The sequence below is a fragment of the Labrus bergylta genome, chromosome 7, assembly GCF_963930695.1.
Source record: "Labrus bergylta chromosome 7, fLabBer1.1, whole genome shotgun sequence".
NCBI lineage: Eukaryota > Metazoa > Chordata > Actinopteri > Labriformes > Labridae > Labrus > Labrus bergylta.
Genome location: NC_089201.1, coordinates 21,882,023 through 21,906,953, shown reverse-complemented (window position 1 = coordinate 21,906,953; position 24,931 = coordinate 21,882,023). Strand labels below are relative to the sequence as shown.

At 39.6% G+C, this 24,931-nt stretch overlaps 1 protein-coding gene across 1 annotated transcript; it reads right to left on the bottom strand.

Moving 5' to 3' along the window:
- Window positions 1–11,028: 11,028 nt before the first annotated feature.
- On the bottom strand, window positions 11,029–23,702 carry LOC109993103 (overexpressed in colon carcinoma 1 protein homolog). The gene is made up of 6 exons (XM_020645901.3): window positions 23,244–23,702; window positions 19,346–19,370; window positions 17,278–17,313; window positions 16,418–16,497; window positions 15,735–15,761; window positions 11,029–15,620 (listed from the first exon to the last, which is right to left on the bottom strand). The coding sequence occupies exons 1-5, from the start codon at window positions 23,284–23,286 to the stop codon at window positions 15,757–15,759; spliced, it is 189 nt and encodes a 62-aa protein (XP_020501557.1). The 5' UTR covers window positions 23,287–23,702; the 3' UTR covers window positions 11,029–15,620; window positions 15,735–15,756.
- Window positions 23,703–24,931: the final 1,229 nt, after the last annotated feature.

The window sequence follows — 24,931 nt, the reverse complement described above, 5'->3', positions numbered from 1 at the left end:
AACTGATGATTTTGTATGCATTAGCATGAAATCCGATACACTTTACATAACAGTTAACCATGTGGAAGGTATTTTTTCCGCCATATTCTGCGATGCTTTCCATTCATTTTCATACTTACTTTTTGTACTTAATTCACAAGCAATCAATCTTTATTTGTATTGCGCCAATTCACAACAACTTTCATCTCAAGACACGTTAGAAAAGAGCAGGTAAAAAGACATTACTCATTGCTATATTACAAAGACCCAATGTTATTCCGTCATGAGCACCGCAATAAGTTAAGTGAAGTTACAGTGGCAAGAAAAAAGTTCCTTTTAAGAGGCAGAAATCTTGGACAAAACCAAACTCATGATGACCAGCCATCTGCCGAAACTGCGCCGCATTCATCACAGTGGACATCAAGTCGTGATTCTTTTTTTTTTTGTTGCCAAAGTTGCATCATGACAATCCCAACAATTGCATCCTCTGCAATGGACTGCAATGAAATAATTAAAAAGGCTTGACGGGCACTGTCATAGAATGTCATAGATGTGCACAATGTATGGGTCATCTCTTAGTTTTCCCCATTGTACATAACATGAAACAAAAAATGAACATCTCCCTGAAATAGACATGGCATTCAGGATCTTATATTGGATTCATTTAACTGACGGCAATATGTCAAGTATACATAGGTTCTAGCTGAGGAGCTAAAACGGTAGGGCTTGGAGATGTTGTTAAAATCAGAACTACTATACTTGAAAGGTTACCTTCTAACTTCTAGATGACGAGAACCACAAAAAACTTAGCTAAAAACTGGGGAATGTTGTAAAATCAAGTAAGATGCCCATTATTTAAGAACTCAGTTGATTTAATAAATGTAGAAACGAACATCACAAGTTTCTTTGTGTGTTAAGTAACAAAGTGAAGTGAAGCAGACAAATCTGGACTTGAGGGTATACCCTGCACGCTCCTCTCCATGCTGACAGGTCCTCAGCAGCCCTCAGTGCCACAGCAAGCACTCATGTTCGATTTGCATCGTTGATCTTACATAACCTCCTTCAAATTCTCCACTCACCGCCTCCGCTGTTGAGCTCAGTACAGGGGAAAAGCATTTGTGCCAGTACAAAGCAAAAACAACACATCTGTCAGCAACATTCATTTGTTTTGAATTCCTCTTTCACATCGATACCAAGCACGACCCGGGCAGGCTTAATGACCTACAGAGGAGAAGAGAGAAGTGAGTTGCCAAGCAGTTTGTGTTTGTGTAGACTGTGGGCCCTGCTTAAAGGAGGCGATTGGTGGCAAGAGGAGAAGGAGGAGGAGGAGGAGGAGGTGGAGGAGAGAGGTGAGAGGATGTGGGGAAGACAGTCGAGGCTTGGCTAAGGACTCTGCGGATGAACGTCTGTCAGAGAACAGCATGCTATAAACTCCTGTATTGAAGGGCTTTTATAGAGTACAGAGAGTGAAAGAGGGAGAGAGTGATCATTACGGCTCCTGGAATAGCATAATTAGAGAGGAAGGCCCTGCTGTCTCGGTGTGTGTGCGTGTGTGTAGGAGTGCTGTTTTTCTCTCCCTACAAGGGATATAGCATCCCAGGTACATTTATATAACAGTGGTTTACTGATAAACCATAAATATGCATGCACTTATCCACTGAAACTCCAGCTACGCCTGTGGACCAGTTACTTTAACATACAGCTTAACCATGCTTTAAGTTAAAAAAATAATAATAATTATAATTTATTATCTTATAATTGGGGGAGGCGAGTTCAACGCTTTTTATGATTTTAAGATACCTGAGCCATGTTTCTGGCCTCCTGGTGAATGTATTACGATGCTTATTTGCTCTTTTGCAGGGGGCAAGTAGAACAGCAGGCTTTCATAGCTAAGGGGAGCCGCAGGATTAATTTCTTTAAGTTAAATTATGCGTTTGTTCACACAACCCCTAAACAACTGGCTGGGTCAGGCTTTTATCCATTGAGATGTTAAAAAAAAGAAAATATTGTATATATTATGCCGACTTATGTGATAATGTGTATCTCACATCCTAGACATCTACATCCATGTGATTGTAATGACCTTTGACCTAGACACTTGTGACACTAATATAAAACACATGACTCTGAAATGGACCATTCTTTGCAAAAAGTTGCCAAGTGCTCACGGTGGATTAACGTTGGGTTTATGAAAGTATTTTTAACAAGGAGTGCGGTCTAGACCTACTCTTTTTTTAAAGTGCCTTGATATCACATCTTTTTATGAATTGGCACAATACAATATAAGATTGATTGATTGATTATGAGAACTTTAACTTTTGTTGTATTCTTTATATTTTGCTGTTAAATTTAAGGAACTTTTTAAATTAAGGATTTTTTTCTACACTAGAGTGTTAATATTTTTGCTCACTAAATGCTCTTTGATGAACGATATAAAGATCACGAGGAGTGTCATATTGGTGCTTCTTTCTGTAAATACAGGGAACATTTTTATCTAACACACTCAAACAAAAATTCCATCAGCCTCGATTGAAAGTAGCCATGTACTCTCAGTAAACTCCAGACCGATGGAGAACGCTAATCACCACGTCTCGTCGAGAAAATGTGGAAGTGATAGCAGCTTATTACACATCAAGGCTGTGTTCAGGAAATAGGAAGTGAACACTTTGTGCAGCTTTGAACGGCAAATTGATTTTCTCCTTCGAACAAAAGCAGAAACATACTATTTCTAAATGAAGTGTGCTCCCATTCTTGTTAACAAAGAGCAGATGAAATGCTTACATCTGCACATACACATGCTCAGACACGCTTTTACACATTGTGAGCTAATTGCAGACATGCGTGTGTGTGTGTGTTCACACACTCACACCGCCATTCTTTACCATCAGCTTGACTTGATTAGTCGCTGCGGTGTGTGCAACCGCTCTGCTGATGAAAGACAAGGAGCTGAATCTGTCATAGGCATTACAAGCGCAGCAGTTTACACAACAATGGAGAACCAAAGTTAGCCTTCATTAGAGGGATTAGACGACTAATCTAAAACACTGTTCAAGTCTCTCATCCCAAACCCTAAACAGTCTCTCTAGGGGGGCCCTTCCCTCCTACACCAACCATAACATCACAGACTTCAAACGCTCCATCTGTAACCCCAACCCCTGGGTGCGATCCCCTCTCTCAACGACCCCTAGCTCAGAGCAAGAGGTTCCAGAGGGTGATGGACCCCATGTGATGGCGCAGCTGTGGAATGATTTATTGCCGGGTTAATTGTTGGGTGAATAGAAATTGGACCCAAAGGCTGCAAGCTCTGGTATTATGGCTTCACCTGTTATCAGATCTTAACATGCAGTTCATTAGCTTCTTAATGGAGCTCATGGAGCCCTCAACCCCCCCCCCCCCCCCCTCCCCCTCCCCAACCCTTTCTGGACCGATGAGGGAAAGGTTAGAATACAGGGAATAGAGTGATCTGCATTATTGCAGCAATTAAGGGTTAGTCTTTCTGTACTTCCTGTTCTGACCAGCTGCATGGGATCTGTCCATTATAAAGCAGCAATAATCAAGGGGCCTTAAACAGTCTTGTGATGGGCCGTGACCCTAACCTCTCTCTTTCTGTCTATGGTACCATGTGGTTCAATCACAATTTTCACGACACATGTTTTGACTTATTGACCGCTCTTGCTATGCATCCATGTGAACAGTTTTGATAAAGCAAGCTTTAGAAGCCTGAGATTCTGGGTATTTTTTTCTTTCTGGACACCAATAGAGGTGGTGATTTTTTTATATAATGAACCTGTCTGACAACATTAAGGCTTAAAGTTATGCGTAATTAGGGGCTTTGAGTGACCGCCTGCTGTCCACTAGGGGTTACTGCCTTGTTTTCTGTGATTGTGCCTTTTGGCTCGACCAATCAATCTTAATTTGTAAAACATCATTTCACAACAAATCTTATCTCAAGACACTTAAAAAGAGCAGGTCTATCCTTACTCTTTATTATAATATTTACAAAGACCCAACTTTAATCCAACTTTAAGGAACATTAAGCAAGTTATAGAGGCAAGAGCTGCTTTTTAACAGGCAGTAACCTTGGGCAGAACCAGACTCATGTTGAACAGCCCTCTGATGAAACTGTGTTGGGTTTGGAAAGTTAAAAAAGAGGGAGATGCAGACAGAAAGAGATGGATAGAGACAAACAAACCAACATCGTATGTTGCAGTGATCTTTTCATATGTACATTTCCAAATCCCCCAAATTTTGCAGAAACCGAAACTATCACATGGAGGCAAGTGGAGAAAACCTCTATTGTAAGACCAGACAAAAATACTCAGATTAAAAAAAAGGGGGGAGAGAGCAGTGATAGTCACAGCGGGGGGTATGATAAGTGATTGTTTCATTAGTCCTGGGGCACAAACCTAATCCACTGCAATCTTGTGCTCCCTGATATTAAATGCAATCAATAATCAACCTGCGTCACAATTTTCAACCTTAAAAATTTACTTTTCACAGTTGCTGCAATACATGGGCTGGTTTTGCTCAGTTGGTAGAGCAAGTGCCCCACGTACAGAGGCTACAGCCCTTGTTGCACTAGTTGCAAGTTTGAGTCCTGGTCCTGTCACTATTTGGTGCATGTCTTCCCCCACTATCTCTCTCCACACATATCCTGTCTCTCTTCAGCTGTCCTATCTACTAAAGGCACAAAAAAATGCAATAAAAGGAACTACAATTTCAATTTTGTGAACCTTTTACCAATCTTACATGGATTCAAACTAAACTGCCAGGTTTTACGTCCAGAAAAAGACAAAAAAAAATTTGAGTCTCCTGCTCATTGGTGTAATATGGACTGAGAAAGAAATTAATGTCAACTTTAATTTCAGCCTTTAACACGTACAAATCTAAACCAGACCCTGGAATCTAATAGAGGTGGAGTAGGAGATGGAAAATCAGCTGCCCAGTTTGATTGGTTTAGGAATGGCTTTTTTCTAACAGCACCCTGGAATCTGTACCTTTTTATTATTTCCCATAATGTGGGTGTGGGCAAATGCATAAAGAATAAGGTGTCCCTCGGAAACAGTCTGGGCTGTGAAGTAATCACCCAAATATGCCTTGTTAGCCCCTACTCAAGTTGACACTCACTGGGCTTTTACCCAAGCTAAAAATATGTCTCCTTTTCTTTCATCTCTCCTCCCTCCCATTCTGCATGTGAGAGCTTTACTGGGTGCTGCTGGTCCATGGCCTAACTGAGTTCTAAAGCCCCCTCCTTTAAACTAGTGGGATGCCAAACATCCTCTGATTTACAGCCTCGAGCACACGCTATGCCTTTGCTCCTATGGGCTATAAAAGGCAAATGAGAGCGATATGTCCAGATCCCGCTTGCTATATTAACCTACATTCTTTCCAATAGAGTGGGGTGGCTGAATGATCTGACTATAACCACATGGTGAGAAGAGGCGAACCTTCAAGGCTCCAGCAGAGAGCTCACGTGAAGGGCAGATGGAGGGCTTGGAACGCCGTCCGATTAAATCAGCTGCTTACCTGCTGCTGGATACCCAGAATAGAGCGGTCAACAACATTCCTTTTCTGCTACACAACACTGGCTCCACAGCCTTGTCTAGCTTCAAATCATATTAAATAGTTTCTCAGGTGTTTAAGGCAGGAACACCTGGGGACCTGAGCGACAAGAAGTCAGAAGCAGTCCAGTGGGATCCATTTCCTACAAACAACCTAAACCACAGTGAGTGACGATAACATGCTTTATGTTTAGAAACATCTTTCATGTTAACTACCTTTAGAAATGTACAAACAAAACACCTAGATTTTTAACACTTTTACAAGGTTTTAAGAGTGTGAGCACACTCTTAAAAGGTGAGCTGATGTAAGCATGGATATAAAACAGGTACAAACCCTTGTTACTGTTGTTGTTTATTTGTTTATTTGTTTGTTTATGTTGTACATTTATTCACATATTCCCAGCCACTGGCAACTGAACTTGCTGCCTAAAGCTGTAGTTACCAGTGGCAGGCACAATGTATATCTTTGATGTTTAGGTTCCTATTTTAAAGATGAAGAAATAAATTGAATTTTGGGGGCCTTATAGATCAATTATAGTATTGACGGCATTTCTGATTTGGGTAACAATCAACTCTTTCTATTGTTAACATTTGGTGATTTAAAAAAAACAGTCAATGTAGTCAATGTGAGTGTAAGTGGGAGTAAGGGGAATGTTCTTATTTGCATGTACTAAGTAAAAATGAAGCAAAGTATATTGGTTGGTTACAAATTTTTTAACTCTGGTGTCAGGGGTCAAAGGCCATACAGTGTTGTGTAATATACGGCTTGTAAAGCCCTTTGAGACAAATGTATGATATTGTCCAATGCAGATAAAATACTTATCTTCACCTCATGGTGATAGAAGATTTCAGATCACCAAAGTTCATAATATCATCCTATAAGTAAGATTGCCCGTGTCAATTTCAATCTCAGTGGTTATGTAGATATTTTAGTCAAAACCAAAATTGTCAACCTTCATGTGGCTATGTAGGGAAAGTCAAAGGATCTCCAAAGTCACTGGGACCCATTCCATGAACTACAAATATGTGCATAAAGTGCATAAAGTAGATGTTCAGATATTTAAATAAAAGTATTAACATGCTGAAGGCCCTATATAAAAGGTCTGGAGATCATCAGTCATCAGGATCATCTGGGCACCATGGACGTCTGTAAAACATTTCATGGTGATCCATCAAGTAGAGACCTAGTTGAGATATTTCAGCGTCAACCAAAGTGGTGGATTGTCAGACCAGTATTGCTGTCCTTGAAGACACAGTGCTAGCATGGCCAAAACCATAGGGACCTGGGTCAAACAGTTACAATTTAAATACAGCTAAAGCAAGAATGGTGGGGGGTGGGAGGAGGGGGGGGGGGGTATTTCTACCAGGTCTAAAGCTTTGAAGCACAGCATATCAACTGTGAAGATGCTGCCAGGACCCTCGACTGCCATTTATTTTTTTTAACCAACCCGTTCCTCTCTGGATTAGCTTTGCTATGATTTAGCGCTGTTCCTCTCTGGCCTCTGGAATGCGACGGGTGACGGATCTATTTTCCTACATTGTTTCACCTGCTCTAAATGAAACCACATGCTGCACAGGACCGCCTCCCCTTTGTCTGTAATTGGAAGCACATGCACGGTGAAGCCAAGACTAAAGCAGAGTGAAGCCACCACAGCCGACAGCGCACCTCCCTCTCCCTCCCAAGGGTCAGGGGTGCCACATTTTGGTCTGGTCCTATAGTGGTGGGTTACAGAGCATTTATTGAACTGCCTGACCTGGCGTTACACGTCAAATTCAGTTCACTGGGACGACTGTATCGTGTGTCCTGTGAGTCTTTCAAGCCCTGGGACTGAAATCTGAGTGGCAGTTGGGAGTCTGCTGAGGAAGGAGGCCTTGACATTGAGTCTGACATGCTTTGAGAACACAAGCAGTTCTGTACGGTTCATTTGCCACGGTCTGCGATGTCTACAGTCCAGGGATGAGGGGCAGAAGTATCACCGACTCTTACATCACCTCCTTGTACCAGAGTGAGATTGCATAAGGGGAGAATGCATGATTTGTTTTAACTTCGTCAGTCACGTTAATTTAACATGTCTGTCAGTTATGTATGGAAAGGATCAGTCTGAGGTAACCAGATGGAGAAAAGCAGAAGACTCTAGATTCAACAAAACATGAGACTTAGTGACAAGGCTGGAGCCGGAATTTTTCTGGAATAGTCCACCCACACCCCAAAATTATGTGGCTAAAAAAAATATTTTAGAAATTCAGAATACTTATCTATCTATTATCTTTTGACTTTTAATCAAACATTTACCACCACGAAGGTCCAAATCATCTCTGCAGATTTGTTATGGTATGATTTTAGAGTCCCATTCAACTGAATCATGCATTTAGATTATTGTTACTCTCCTTGGATGCTTTAAGATAAGACAAGATAATCCTTTATTTATCCCACAATGGGAAAATTTACAACAATGGGGAAATTTGGTGTTCATCATGCAAAATCATGTGCAGTGACACAATCATTCCTCAAAGTAAGATTTTGATCCTGTTTACGTTTATGTGTCGGTGTCGGCTTATTACATCAGTCAGAAAGCGCCAGGCTTTTCTACAATTCGCTCAGGCAAGCCAAGGAAATTAAAGTGTTTAAAGATCTATATACATGTTTGCGCTGTTCCAACTGTTGAAACTGATCTCTTTATAAATAATATTTGGAAAGCTTCCCCAAAGCGAATACTACTGCAGGGAAGACATATGTTACTGTTATGTCCTTGTTTGGGATGGTATACCTGCCAGACAATACCTGCAAAGGCTTGGATGATCAGATCATTACGCCTCTGGTGATTATTAAGTATTTGGTGGATAGCCGGAGACTCATTTTATTTCCTTGAATTCATGTAAGTGTAAAGGGCCTTTGTGAAACCACAACTAGTTTAAAAGTCAGCCATGTTTCTTTATGTAACTTGGATGAGTAGGTTAATTCAACTAGAAACTTCTATACATTGACTGTTTTAGTGAGATAGGCAACATTTTGTCCATCAAAAGTAAAACTCTGGGATTGAACATTAATGGATGGTGGATACCTTCACTGAGGGACAAAGAATAGATGTGTTATTGTTTAACAGTTTAAATTAATTTAGACATAAAATTAAATTATTAAAACAGTATTTTTGAACATGTTTGGGGGAAGTACTGAGTGCAGATAGTTAATACTTTAATCGATTCTTGACATACCCACACATTTAAAATGAAACCTCCAAATACCTAGAATTAAATACAGAGAATGTCATCAATGGTGAGAAAGAGAGGTTTTTGTAAAATCTTGTCTCGCATTCATTTTGGAATATAAGATGGTGATGTAAGGTATTAAGATTTGAAACACCAGTCAGTGATGTCAGGCGTAAGTATTGCTGTAAATATTTTTGTAAATTCAGTTGGAAAGAAAGCCCTGTTTTTTTTTTTTGCTTTACTACGAGCCCTTTAAATAAATTACTGGGAATATTAGGCACGCAAAATACCCATTTTCAGGTTTCAGCCTCATTATTGTGAAAACCTCAAAGTGGGGTCCTTGATCGAGACTGACACTGGCTGTAAACTCATCAGAGTAAGTTAACGGGGGCCTCTAAGTGGCCTGATTGCCATGGAAAAGCTGGCAAGGTTTTTCCACCAAAACAATGATTAGCACCCTGTTACAGTTATGTGGCTAGATTTGCAACTCTGGCGCCAAGGATTAGTGAAGCCCTCCGGCTTTACAAATCAACTGAAGGTGTTTGTGAGAGCTGCTGGCTGATTTTAACCATCCTATCACTGTGTGTGTAAAGAAAGGCCTTAAAGCCATAAGGACTGTCTCTTACTTTTAATGGATAATTTAGTACATATCATCCAAATGTGGACTTAGGTTGAGCAGGATCTTAAAGCTGATGGCAGGGTTGAAGCTTTGACTGTGCTGCAGTGACATCTAGTGGTGATAAGTGGAGTTACTTCTAATACATTTTTTACATGCATAGATATTAAACTGTTAATTTTCTCTTACATAATTAGTAACTTTAATAAATGAAATCATAAAAATTAGTCTTTTTCAAGACTGTACATGTAATGGAAGTGATCCTATTTTATAAGGGCTGCATTACTGCCTTATACTGTTTAATGTACATTGATCTTGACTGTTACTTTACACTATTTGTACTTTCTTTTTAGAGCTTTTTTTAGACTTCAGTGTTTTAAACTTTTGTTTTTATGATATGCTTTAAATGTTTGTTTACATTATTATTATTCCTTTGTGTCTGTCTGTGCCACCACTGACAAGAGCTGCTAAACTGTTTTTTGTTGTTTTTATGACAATAAAGATCTATTCTATTCTTTTCACTTGTTTTGTTCTATCATGAAAATGTATGATGATTCTCTACAAAGCCGATATGCACCAACAAAACACATTAACTTTTTAAGTGTGTTATTGATTTGTCAGTTGTGCAGGGTGCACATGAAAAGTACTTAAACATATAGATAAAGGTTTATCAACCACTAAAACACCTCTGATAACAATTTAACCGTTGGTTAGTTTGACTGTTTGTATTAAGAGCTCTATTGACAAGTATTGAAGGAAAACTATCCATTATGCAGACATACGTTTAAGAACATGGCGTCTTTGAACAATATGAATTCTTATGTCTATGTCTGTTGTGATAAATTACTTATTAAGAATCCAAATTAAAAGTTAGATCAAATAAAGTGATCTTTGTTTCTTTCCAATCGTTCATCATGAATCTGAAGTAGACTTGAGGTGAAGCAGAGACAACTGCCAAGAGAGTGGATCAAAAAGAAACACTGATGTTGACTCGAATATCAGCAGGAGGAAAAGCAGCTGGGCTGGTTCGTTGGGCCAGATGCACAGATGATCTGATTAAGGACGTGTTCTCCATCACGTAGCCCTCACAGTTGAGACCCACACACACAGGCACACACACACACACACACACACACACACAAACAAACACACACACACAGGCACACACTCACTCAGGAACACACAAACATACAGATTTGTATCAGTGCCCAATTCAAAGAACACTGGTCACATTCACCTGGAGGGAGTCTCATGTAGAGGGGAGGAAATCAATGACTTAGTTTGTATTGATGTAACAATCACACTGTTGAATGGAATATCACATTTTATAATGCTTGATGATATTACATGTTATGGGTCGGTGATGCTTTTTAAATGTAATATCTATGGAGGGATTGCATTTTATAATTTCCATCCATGAAGATAATGTTATTCTTTTCCTAGTTGTTTTGATTTTTACTGTGAAAAATGATTTAGGTGTAGTTTGTATCTCCTGTTTTGGCTCAAAGGACAAACAATGTTTCCTGACTTATTTTCCAAAATGTCTAAAATTATGGCATTTTCTAGAGATTCTGCATTTTCTTTATAGAATATGTAAAAAAAAAAAATAATAGATACAATACGAACTAACAATACGCACAGACAAAATATTGTGTATGGAGCAGGTCTATATAAAAGTCTTTAATCATAAATAATCAAATCAGATGATTATGAATGAGTTTGTCAGAGGCAGGCATGTTTTTTTTATTCACCTCATGTCAGCATAGTTGATGAATTGGTTTGTGGGGACATTTATTATAAAACTCTGACATATGAAGAACATCAGTGAATGAAAGTCAAGACAAAACATTTGAACAAGAGACAATGAACAGCCAATTATGATTTTCAGTGTAAAACATCATTAAAGAATTCTATCAACTCAGTCATCACCTCTGTAACAGTAACATCTTTCAGTGGTCGATATCACAAAGAGACACCGTTTTTTTTTTTTTATCACAACTTCAAGTCTTTTTCAGTGTGAGAAAATAATTATACAAATTCAAATGGTCCAAAACCATAAGGATCTTGTGAGTCCAAACACTGAAGGGGATGTCTGACTGTTTGAAAAATTAACTTTTCTGCTATTGTGCAACATAAGTAACATGAGAAGATTCATACCACAAAGATGAGCTGATGCAACAACAAAACACACAATGCCAATAAATTCAGTTTTTTCTATAAACATTCAAAAGAAACCTTAATAAATGTACCTGACCAGTTACGTTGTTACTAAAAAGCCTTGTATAAAAGTGTAATGTCTGACTAAGCATTTTGTGTCAAAATTGGCTTTCTTGCAATGCCATTTCCACTCTTCAGTGACATCAGCATTAATCAAATGTGTGTGGCTATGTTACATACAGAAAATGTCAGCAGTGAATAAGACGTAGCTGTCCGTCCTGTTTAAAGTCTAACTTAAACATAAAGTAAGTTATTGCCTAAACGCCACCACAGGCTGGAGTTTGGACACACCCCTGAATTCAAAACTATCCACAGTAACAATCTCTTAGCAAACACTGAAGTAGTACAACCAGAAGTGTAGACTCGAGTCACAAATTTCATGACTTTGGACTCGACTTGATAATAGCTCATATTGTACTGTATAATTAATGTAATGTTTCAAAGAAAGACTCTTGTCTGTACACATAATCAAGTGATATGCTGCTTTTACCACATGATAAGAAAAGTGGTAAAGTAACATTAAAACGAGAGACATGGTTGTGGTAGGTTGGTTTGAAAACTTCCGCAGAGATCTAGGCTAGCTATTTCCCTCTTGTTTCAGTCAATATGCTACAGTAAGCTAAAGCCGTTTTCTATTGGCTCGAGTTGAAATCTGCGGAGTATATGCTGCCGCGTTCAGACATCAGCTCACTCGGATTTTCCGAAGAAAAAAAATACTAGGGGTCTGGCCGGAGAAACTCCAGGTAAAGACCGCGAGAAAAATGCAGCTTTTTGCGTTCACACAATGCCTAAAGCACCTCCGGGTAGCCAAATCTCCGGAGTTTTTCAGGAGATTTCTGTATGTGTGAAAAGGGTTTACGCTAACCGGCTGCTACTTGTAGCTTTATATATAGCATACAGACATGAAAGTCATATCAATCTTCACATCTAACTCTGGTATGAAAGAGAATATATGTATTCCTTTCAACTACTTCTTATAATGCAGAATATACTACTTTAGACACAGCCCACCCGAACAACATTCAATGACATACTGCTTACCACAGCTTTGTTTAACTATCCCACAATGCACCACAGTGGCATTTTAAGGGATCCACATTTTGCCCTAGTGTCCCTGCTGGACTAATTGAATAGGGCAAAGGCAACGGCATTCATCATATACAGGAGGATCAGCCACAAAGGGCAAAGAGTGGTTGATAAAAGAGGGAGAGACAAGCGGTGCAACATGCTGTCAAAGCCAGAGGCCTCTGGTGCGGACTCACGCAGAGCGACTGAGGCAGCAGCAGGACGGAGATGTAGGCTTCTGAGAAAAGGGACACCAAAAATATCACGTCTCAGATGGGGTTTTGATCAAATTAGTGCTACAATGCTGGAGGCAAACTGCAGTACTGATGTGCTGTAAACTAAACAGTTCATAAAACCGCTCCTTTTGTATACAGTAGATCACTGTATATCTCTGTCGCAGATCAACAGTGTAAACGCTGGAAGAATGTGAGCTAACAAATGGCTTGTAATCATAAGACACTACATGAAATCCTTTTGTATCAATGTGACAGATAATGGAAGCTAGTTAGTTTCACTTAAACAGACGGTAACAGATGGTAAACAGTAAGCTTGTGTTTAGGCATGGTGAAAGAAGTCTTTGTTTTTATACGATTGCTCATTTAATGCTACACACACAGACACACAAAGGCAAATAAAACCATTTTGTGTCGCACGAAAAAGAACATCTCTTGATAACAAGTGTCTGAAGTTGGCCTATTTCCATCCTCCTCTGGGCTCCTGGTGAGTGGAGGATGTTGTACATTCATCAGAGGAGAGGGCCGTCAAGGGCCTGGCTGAAAAATGACTTTTGTCCCAGCTGTAACTGTTTTTTTTGTATTTCTGAGAATACTGTGATGAGATTTCTTGTGGGAAGGTTAGGTTGGTGATATTTTTCTTGTTGTCAACAAATCCCATGAAAAAAAACAATGGATTGGTCCGACGAACACATATAGAGCTTTACGAAAGCAGAAGTTTGATATACAGTCGCTCATTCTCCTGCACTATAGACCTCTTGTAAAATACATCAGTGAGTCATATTGCTGTACTGGGTGACATTATGATGAACAAGGGCACTATAGATTTATTGTGTTCCACAAATGGCTCCTTTTATACACAATGGTATGGCTTAACGCTTACTGGCCAGACATGCTTTAAACGGTTCTTTGTCTTTGTTCCACTGGCAAAAGAAATGGATAGTGCTTGGTGCTATTTTTAAGTATCACCTCTAATATGGTCTAGTTAAAACACTCCATTGATTGTTGAGAGAGAATCACAACTAGAATGGTCACTAAAAAAGCGCTTAGTCAATGCTTATTCTATTTTCTGTAGCATGACCCCAATTTGAATCAATGTTACTCTCATAGCCATGCGATTGCTTTGACCTCTGAGAACATTTACATTAAAAGTTATCAGAGAATAACCTGGTATCAAAAGTAAGGTAGCAAAGCTGTAAATTATACTATATAGTGGAAAATGAGGTCAGACACTGTCCTGTTATTGTAAATACTCACTAGGGCACTAACGATAACACAAATGTGTATTAATCCACAACTGAAAATAGTCCCAAAAAGCACACTTTTCACTGCTGTCGAGGAATCTTTTTGTAAAAAAAACTACTGCTGCTTTGGGAAATAGTTGGGCCTTTTGAATGAATCTATTCATTCTCAACTCCGTTCTACATGGATGTGAATCATCAGTTGAAACAAAAAAAGCTTGGAACCTGAGAAGACAGAAAGTAAAGACATTTTAAAAAAGAAAGGGGGGAAAAAAAGACTTTCCTGATCCTTGTGTGGGAAGTTCAGATTTAAATAAAATAGGACCCATAAATTTTATAACAAATATGTGTCCAAGGTTGTATCATCTTCGACTCAGTTGAAGTGAAAGACTCAGCTAAAGTAGGTCAAAGTATAAAAGAAAACTTATATAGCACCAAGTGATCGGACCTTGTGATGAGAATTTTGTGTCACACCAAAGTACAAGTGGTCTAAGCCTACACATGGGAAATGTTGACAATTTAAAAAAAATAAAAACACCTAGCCCTAGCTTTACCTTAAGTGTATTACATAGAGAAGAACACCCTTCACAATAAAGTGTGAGATTATATATTGTATAAAATGGACTCTAACAAGATCTACATACATTGACAATCGATTTATAAAAAACAAGGGAGGATATAATATATAGTCATGGATTCTGTCATTGCTAATAGACTTCCTTTGTTTACATTTTACATGACATCACATTTGTGTTATGAGATATAAACAAACTGCTTCTGGGAAAGATTATAGGAGCTGTGTGATTTACCCAGAAGCCCTAGAATCAAAGAAAAACAAGCAGCTGCTGAGAGAGCATGAGAGAGAGAGAGGGAGGGCAAAAGAAGGAACGAGAGAGAGTATCATGAGTCATATGATGATGACGTTACATAACAAGTCTGGGGCACAAGTTAAGTGGCAACACCAGGTACACACTGCTTTACACATCCAGGGACATTTGGGGACATCTTTAAAAAGAAAACTAGCTGCTGAGATTATTCTCTGTCTCTCTAACTTTCTGTCTCAGCCACACAATGAATCATTGATGACGTCCTCAGAGAAACAACGGAGCAGTGATTATTTTTGCAGGGGGCTGTTGGGAATGTGCGCAAGTCCAAGACAGTTCATAGAGTTGACTGGCTCCGCTGTCTCCCCCTGAGAAAGAAAGAGGACGTGCGAGCGGTGTGACAGAGAAGCAAAGATGGCTGTCACAAAGCCAGCTGCTGCCAGTCTCAGGGAGGCTGCTTGTCCGCTCCCATGCCCATCTGCTTTTTTTGCAAAGTTAAGGTTGATGATGGATGCTGTCTCAAGACCTCCACTCCGCACCCCTGCATCACTGTGCCCCCCCTGACTCCATGAGGGGGCGTCTAATGTGCTCTGGCAAGCTGTCCACATCCTGGCTCAAACAGGCTGAGACTGTATTAAGTGATGTGAGTGTCTCTGGATGAATGAATACGCAGGATCCTGTGGCAACAAAAACAGTGTATTTAGCCTTCATGTGAGTCATTTGACAAAGAACCAAACAGTTAAAGTGAAAAAATGAAAAGTAAGACTTTTTGAAAATGAAACCACAAGTACCTGTGGTTCCTTTCAGTTGCTGTTAGTCTACAACAAAGAGAAAAAGAGAATGAGTGCTGAATCTTAATCGGATATTTTATATTCATTTGACAGATTTCTAGGTCTTGTGTTTTTGCCTCAAAAATACCCAAGGCAAGGTGAAGTGCAGGTAGTGCAATGCAATTTACTCATTGATGTATTTAACCTCGATACTCACAAGGACACACATAATGATGGCAAAGGTTTTAGGATTGAAAATGACAACCGCAGGGTTAAATGTTTTCATAATTTCTTAATACAGGTCACATAACTGTTCAAAATGTCCCAATTTATATAACTTTATAATTTCCTTAGCTTTGTAAGAAAGGGAGTAACACTTGATAAATCATAGAAATAGTAAGGTCCATGTTGATTAAAAAAAACATTTTTGTATATTTTCTTGTACTTTTTAATGAAATGCTGCCAACCAAATATAAGCAACCAAACTGTAACGGTGAAGAGGATGTTTCTCATTAAGATTCAGTCAAAATAAAGGTCAAATTAAACATAAAATGCTGCAGGCAGACATGTGGTTTTATGAAGTGGTGGTGGCTCAGTCACTTGGGATCATTTCTCTCCATGCCCTCTGCTGCTTGCTTCACTTCTACATGCTCATTTTCTATAATACAGGACTTGCAGGGCTGTGGTCATTTATAGGTGTTTACCTTTATGTGTAGACTTAGACTGACTGGCAGCCACGGTAGTCAGGTCCGCAGGTAGACCTACATATACGCCGCCATAGTTCCTGAGGGAAGAGGAGAACACTGTACTGATTAATAGACCAAAAAAAAATCAAATGTTGAAAAACTGAAATTACGTTGTAGTGGTTCTCATTCAATACAGTGTCTCTTTTTAACAAATACATTAGCTACTCTATTGGTCTTAATGTTATTGAAAGATACAGCACCTGGGCATGATAGGCTATATGTTTAGTTGTTATGCATGTGATTGATGAAAAGTATTTTTTGTTAAATCAGATATTTTAAAACAGGTTTAATATTCTGATAGTTTGTGTTTTTTTTTAATGTGATTTCTGTAAATAGCTGAAGGTTTTGTCTATTAGCTATGGACCAGGCCAAGGGCCAACAAACAGAGACACTCCAACCCATTACAGGATTCATTTGATATGTTTGATGCATGCAGATATAGTAATGACATCTCCCAATGTAAAAAGCATGGGATCTGGGTGAGCTCCCCGACCCCCCAAAAAAGTCCATATGGCACCTACCTGGTTGACCTGGTGTAAATAAAAACATAATGATATTATTTAAATGAATATTGATATTAATGGTGTTGGCATTTTATCTCTCCTGCATGAATAAAATATATACATAACTGATGTCTGATGTGTCACCTTATGACAGTTAATAGTCATGGCAGGGGACCCTTTCTATTTATGGCTCTGCTTTAAATTATGAGACAAAAGTGTCTTCCGTCAAAGATAAATACTTAAAAGCATATCACATCAGAATAAACCATATTGTCAATCCAATTTTGGGCATTTTAGAAAATATTAGCAAAATACCTTCTTTTCTCATCGTCTACCGTGGGATCTTCTGTCCTGATTGAGAGAAGAAGCACAGGTCAGGTCAGCTCTTAGGAGCACAGGAGACATCAAAACTTGTAAAAAAAAAAAAAGAAAAGACAAAACTAATGAGACATAGGAAACACTCGACTGTGGAAGAGCAATCAGGTAGCTGCGAAAAATGTGACCTATGCAGCTTTAGCCCCGTAGGGAACATTACTAATTCTCTCTGCAGGAGTTATGAACAACTAATCAGACTGACTCGCCTGTTTTTGTTTCAGGTTTGGAACCAGGAGACTGGAATACCAGTTTCCAATGACCACATCTTTTTTCATGTTGTTGTTTGTTTGCTTTTCGGGTGCTGACATAAAGCTGCCTCATCTAATTTGTAGTTTTGCTTTCGGGTGTGTTATTGTGTTATTCCTTTAATTTTGTGTTTCACTAACGGTGATCTCTGTGTGTGTGTGTGTGTGTGTGTGTGTGTGTGTGTGTGTGTGTGTGTGTGTGTGTGTGTGTGTGTGTGTGTGTGTGTGTGTGTGTGTGCGTGTGTGTGTGTGAGTGTGTATGTGTGTATTATGCTGTGTCGTAGAGTCCTAGGAAGCAGTGATTAGCTTCAGTGAGTCAGTAGTGTGCTGCTGTCAGCTCTCATGGGTCCTGAGCTGGCGGAGCAGATAGCTATCAACAGGCAAACAGACATATATGAGCACTACACTCAAACACACACACAAACACACACGCAAACACATGCGCTCTGACTTATTCTAGGAAAAGCTGCCCCTCCTATAGATTTGATAGACGTAAAGCTGTTGATGGTTTTGGACAGCCTGTCCTCTGACACTGGCTGAATGGTCGGTAGACAGAAAAACACTTTTAAAAAAAAACCAAAACAGTGATTAAAAAAAAAGAAGAGTCATTGAAGACATCGTTTCATGATCAAATATCACACTTTTTTTAACGTAGAGTTGGTGTTTCTGGTGTTAAAGGTGGATAGGGATGAGCAACCTTTGAGAAAATAAAAAAAGGCAGTGTTTATTAAACTATGAATCACTACAGACTTTACCACTATACAGTAACTGAACCACACACAATTAATACTGAAATCATCATTAGTGTCACATGGGAGTGAAATGTAATAAGTGGTATATTTCATCTTGGAACAGGAGTTAACACAGTGCTCAAAAATATCTTTTTTTTTTTACATTCACAGTGCCTTTCTCTGTGAGTTTTGATTAATTACCCATCTTTGATACGCAAAACAAACCCATCAACATTCATCACAAAAGTTCATATCTCTCATTTTTAACTTAATGCAACTTAAAAAAAATTGCACGCACTGCTGTAGCAAATTTTGCAGATAAAGATGTGTGTAATGATGTACTTAAAGCAACAATATGTAGGAATTCTGTTTGGTGCCCATTGGCGCCCACTGAAGGTCTCTGAGTGTAACTGCATGGTTGTAAAACACACTGTGCTCTTTTAACAAGCAGAGGAGCCAAAGACCCATGTCGACTGACAAGGTACATATAATTACTGGATTTTGTCCAAATATGACTTTGCTAGCATCTACAGCCCGCTGTAGATGGTTTAATTTATTATTTATTTGTATGCCTGGACCTTAAAACAAACTTGGCTTAGATGACTTTTTACACCTGTTAAAGCTGCTAAACATGAGAAAATGATGACACCGCCCGCTGCAAAACTTACATAGCGCTATCGGGAGATCTGTGGACGTGGGAGAGAGACTCTATTCTGCCTGTTGAAAGTTATTGTACGGTACTACTAGATCGTCTTTGAAACTACTATTGGAAGATGGAAAAGTTACATATTGTTGCTTTAATAATCAATGTTCCAGCAATATAATGGTTTAATGGTCTTTATTATGAGATGTTTTTTATTGTAACAGTTGTATAACATCCTTGCAAGGCCATGTACAGAACAATACCTTACCACATCACAGGTGTATACTGTGTGGGTGGAGTGTTCTGGATGAGTGAGGCCTCGAGGTATTTCTGATGAACTACATGCATAGGCCTACTGTGAAATGAAAGAAAAGAAGTGATGTACTTACACATCTTTGGAGGCGTCTGCTGGCCCTGAAAGCATATGAAAAGACAAGAATCAACCTTCAGTGTGAATAGCATAGAGAGAATGTGTTACCTCTCCAATGATTAAGTGTTTAACTTTGTAATAGCGTCGTTCATGAAAGGCGCTATATAAATCTAAGTTATTATTATTATTATTATTTAGTGTTTTCTCAACCATTGGCATCACCACAGTATCTTACAAAGGCCACCATTCAACAGCCAGGTAAGGTTAACCAAAGACACCCAAGCATAACAAAGACAGTTGACAAAAGTCACGATATAGTACATCGCAACTTCAACTCCACTTATCTGTCTCATCACACATCGGATGGCTCTCTGTGTCAAGACATGTTGCATGAATTAACTATTTCGCTAGAAAGGACCTTGCCACAACCAAATACGTTTTAGATATTTAATGATAGGTCGTATGAATGATGCGACAGATGAATATATGCTAAGGTAAAAGTTATGATGGAGGAGGATGTTGTCAGATGGCTAGTCTGGGAGGTTGGACTGACTGCAGAGACTCAGGATGGGGGTTCCATCTCAAGCATAATTCTGCCCGAGCGGATCACGGCTCAGACTGTGCCTAGAATTAGACGAAAGAGATGGAGGGATGAGAGAGAGGGATAATTGGATGAGAGGAAGGGAAGGGAGGGTGGGTCGTCGTCGAAGAACTGAGACAAACAGTGTGGAGTGGGATGGCTCAGTATAAGAGGGCTTGTCAGGTGATTGGAGGTGCGGCTTGGGCCTGCTCCCGATCCCGAGTCCTACATTAACTCCATTTAACAGAATGACACTGGTAGTACTATTGTATTGATCATAGTGACTCAAGGAGAGGCTTTGAATGCTTCACAGGCAATGATAAAGAGAAATGATGTGGTCCAGCCTTAAAGAGACCGCTTCCTTTATTCAGGACTGTCAGGACGGGAAACAGGCCTCGCTTCACAACAGGTGATCTGTATCAAACAGCTGGTATTTGTTAACACTGGAGGCAATTCATAACAAGCGTAATCCTACCACAAATCACATAACCATATTCTGTTTTACATGTTTTTGGATGAACCTGACAGCGAATAAAACACACACACACACACACACACACACACACACACACACACACACACACACACACACACACACACACACACACACACACACACACACACACACACACACACACACACACACACACACACCAGGCCAACCCAGATTGGGAACCAATGCTCTGAGGGGTAACAGAGGATGTGCTATACACTGAAATAAAGCATTAAGTGTAAAATGCCTCAAATGAAACAGTTTGATTCATTCAATTCACTCATGGTTTGACAACAGTTTATTCTTTGCTGTGCCACAGGAAGCTTGGTTTGAAGCAAAATGAGATCATACAGTTTAAAGATAATCAAACTTTCTGTCTGACCTTGTATCATATTCAGAACAGCAGGGGAAACAAAGGCCTCAATTCAGCTCTTCAAGAATTTTTCCATGCCATAATGTCGAGTATCAGTGTAGAAATGTCCCTTGAAAAGATGCTACAAGAATAACATGCAATCATATAAAACTGGAGAATCCACATTTCACAGGAACAGTGAATGTTATCCTTGTGACAGTACAGGAATGCAATGCCTTCATTCACAGTAACTGTCTGAGTCTACTAGCATAACACAGGGACCTATTCAGTAGACTGACAAAAGCGCATTCATATCCAAGGGTGCACATCTGGGTGCATAAGACTATGGGATGAGCAATGGGATATAGAGTGTACTGAGGCGGTCACCACATGATTCAAGGCTTCCTGAATCACTTTCGATATACGTTTCCCCGAATTTCCCCTCTGGGGATCAATAAAGTACTATCCTATCTTATCCTTTTAATGGACGCAAACCACTTGAAATTAATGCTCACACATTTCTTCATCCAGTTAATTTAGAATTCATAAGCAGTTTATAAAATCACTCTGGAAAAAAAGACAAAATGGTAAATGGATGTAATTGTACAAATTGTGCTTTTCTAGTCTTCTAACCACTCACAGCACTTCTATACTACATGTCACATTCCCCCATTCACACAAACACATTCGCACAGTGATGGCAGAGGATGCTTTATAAAGTGCCCATCAGTAATAATGAATCCCATTTATACACATTCACATTCCAATGTTAATGCTAAGTGGAGCAATTTGGGGTTCAGTGGCCTTCCCATGGAGACTCTGGCATGTAGCCTATAGGAGCTGGGGATTGAATCCTCAACCTTGCGATTGAAAGATGGCTGACTCTGAGATACAGTCACCTCTGCTGGCCCAGGATTCAAACCAGCAACATTCTTGCTGTGAAGCAACTGTGCTAACCACCACTCCACCGCCATGACCCAGCTGCTCATGAATGCTAATTGGGCAGTGTAAAGATTTTCTTTTTACCCAACACACTCCATTAAATCAATATGAAATAGGAGCAGAAGGTGCTTCTATTTAGACTTCTGCTTTTCTAGGAAACAGTCTCCTTTTTGGCCTCATGTCAACTGGCAAATGTGAGTAGTGCAGCCACTAATGCACATTTGTCAAAGTGACAGCATGTCACACGTCCTTGACATTGTGCTGAACACTGACCTCTAAGATGGAGACAAAAAATGGGATAAGACTTACAGTGCAGAAATGAACACAGCTATTGTTATGTTCTTCATGGACAAACAAGCCACTCTCACAGCAAACGCAGACACTTCATAAGATGTTGTTTACAGATGGTGTAGCTTCGAAGTACATCAAATTTGGAGCAAAAGACAATGATGAGTTTCATTTCCCCGGAGCTGTCTGTGGCTCTAATAACACGCCTGGCAGGCACTGATTAGATACCTACAAGCAGACACCTTTACATAGGCACAAACACACACACAAACACATACACACACACACACACAATACAGCGTTAATAGGCCGTTGTGTTGAAGTAATCCTGCAGATACCTTAACCTAAATATCACTTTTATTTGTCTGTGGTGCTCAGAGATTTGCTTAGTATAATTGAACACAGGTATCAGCCCAAGTTAACAGGTAGATGTGTTATTTGAGGTCAAGCCACAATAAGGCAGAAGATCTGGTAAAACATCAAGTTTACCCAATTCTCTTCATCGAATGTGTCCTCTAAAGTCTTTATGAATGAAACCTAGTCATTGATGGAGTATTTCAAAGCTGCACAACCAGCACCAGTCATCAAGGGAGACAAAGACTGTTAAATACCGCTGCGAGTGCTTGCTTTTTATCCAAAAAATCCATGGAAACCAGTACAAACACACAAAAGAAAGAACGCACTACCTACTCTCACATAGCGTAGGTGTTAACATTGTAACCCCAGTGTCACAGTCATTATGTCTCTATGAAGCCTGTTTCTGAAGCTACATGGGGTGTCCTTATACTTCAATATAGGAGATCCTTTTCACCAGTAAATCCCCCTCAGGAGACACAAACACACACTGAAGAGTGGGAGCCTCCATGTTGCACACTGACGAACATTAGAGGGAGAAATTAAGCATTTGAAGCAATATTTAAAAAATACCAGCAAGATTTCCTTTTATTTTTGGAGGAAATAAAGACATTTAGGTCACAACATTCACACACACTGAAAAACCCACACATGCATTGACACATCTAGGGACATACACTAAATGCAACGGTATGTCATGACATTCATTTACATTCAAAACAGCCTCTCATGTTGTTGCAGCTACAGTGACAGCTCACCTCCCCACTAACCCATTTTCAAACACACACACACACACACACACACACACACACACACACACACACACACACACGAACATACATACATACAGTACATACATACATATGTATACACAAATGAACACATGCATTATTCTTAAATACGCTTACCCCCTCCTGATGTGCTGGTGGCTGAGGAATTGCCACAACCCATTTTGCATCAATGCAGCCACCGTCCAAGCAGAGCAGAGACGTCTACAAAGAAGGAGAAGGCAGAAAAAAGGGAGACCCGAAAAACATGTGGAGATCAGGGAGTAAGGGGGAGAGAGAGAGAGACAGAGAGAGAGACAGAGAGAGAAAAAAGAGGGAAGGTCAAAGAAATGTCTCCCACTGTAACACAGAGATTTCCTCTGGTCGTGTCCCCCCCTCTCCACTCTTCAGTTCTTGCTCCTCTCTGCAATGCAATAGGGAGCTACAGGAGTGAAGTGAAAGCATGGAGAGAGAGGCTTTTATACACAAAACAAACACACACATACACACACACACACACACACACCAAGTGAGAAAATGAGGCAGAGAGAGAGAGAGAGAGAGAGAGAACGAGAGAGAGAGAGGGAGAGGAAGATGCTATACTCTCACATGATTTGCTCTATTCCTCTCCCTGACATGGTTACCCTGGAAACCAGGGGGGGAGGAGGGGGAGGGTGGGGTGAGACTCAACCAATGGGGAGCTCCCTTTTTATATAAAGGTGGAAAAAAATCAACACATTTGAGGGGCATCAATATATCTGTGTGTATGTATGTGTGTGTGTGTGTGTGTGTGTGTGTGTGTGTGTGTGTGTGTGCGCGTGCGTGTGTGTGTTTGTGTGTGACATCCTGTAAAATCCCCAAATTATCCTTTGTGCTGAAACAGAGCGGAGCTTTATTTTCTACAGACACACATCACACTTGTCTGAGTGCTTGCAATGAAAGAACATAAAAAGTATTTTTCGCACCAAAAGCATCGAGCTAGGTTATCAGAAATACTTTATTAATCCCAGGGGGAAATTTGTGAGCTGTTACTGAAACAACATGATAAATCTCATTCCATCTCTTTTCCTCTATTCATCTGTCACACTGCTGTCTGTCAGGCTAGATGCAGTCATATGATTGGAGCTCACACCGCCTTTTATTACCAATCTCCATCAGTGAAATTCATTCTCTTGTTCACACTTGAGAAGTCTGCGTGGCTGTGAGACCAAATGAAAAGTTTTCAATAGCATAATCCTCTGCAAAATGAAATCAAATTGAGATGAAATTTTCTCCTCTACGTTTTTTGTGAGTGCGACAGGTTCAATATCGTATCCTAATAATGGGATGCGCAACATTTTGGTTCTTAACTTTGAAAATGATGTTTTCCCAAAATGGTTTCCATAGATGAGCCTGGAAGCCTAAATGTACTGTTTATAATTCTATGAATCTACATCCCATCAAATTATTGTTAAGTTTACAAGATTGTTTGTTAAAAGATGGCTAAATATAACGACCATGAAATTGCTGGTAAATAATATCATTTACTCTCATGAAACCGAGGCATATATATATATATCTGATACAAAAGAAGAATCAGCGCTACAGGATTAGTACATTTTTATACTGAAATCGTACTTTTCCACAGATTTATCAGATCGACACCATTAGACCACTGTACAGGAAAAGTCCTAAGTAACTGGCAGTTAGTAACATGAAAAGATCGATGAACACGTATATCTGTTTATATGAAGGTAAGTATAAGGCAATAGCTGGCAGCCTGTGAAACAAGGAGGAACAGCTGGCCTGAACCACCTAAGGTAAACAAAGGTAAACAAGAATCCCTCTGC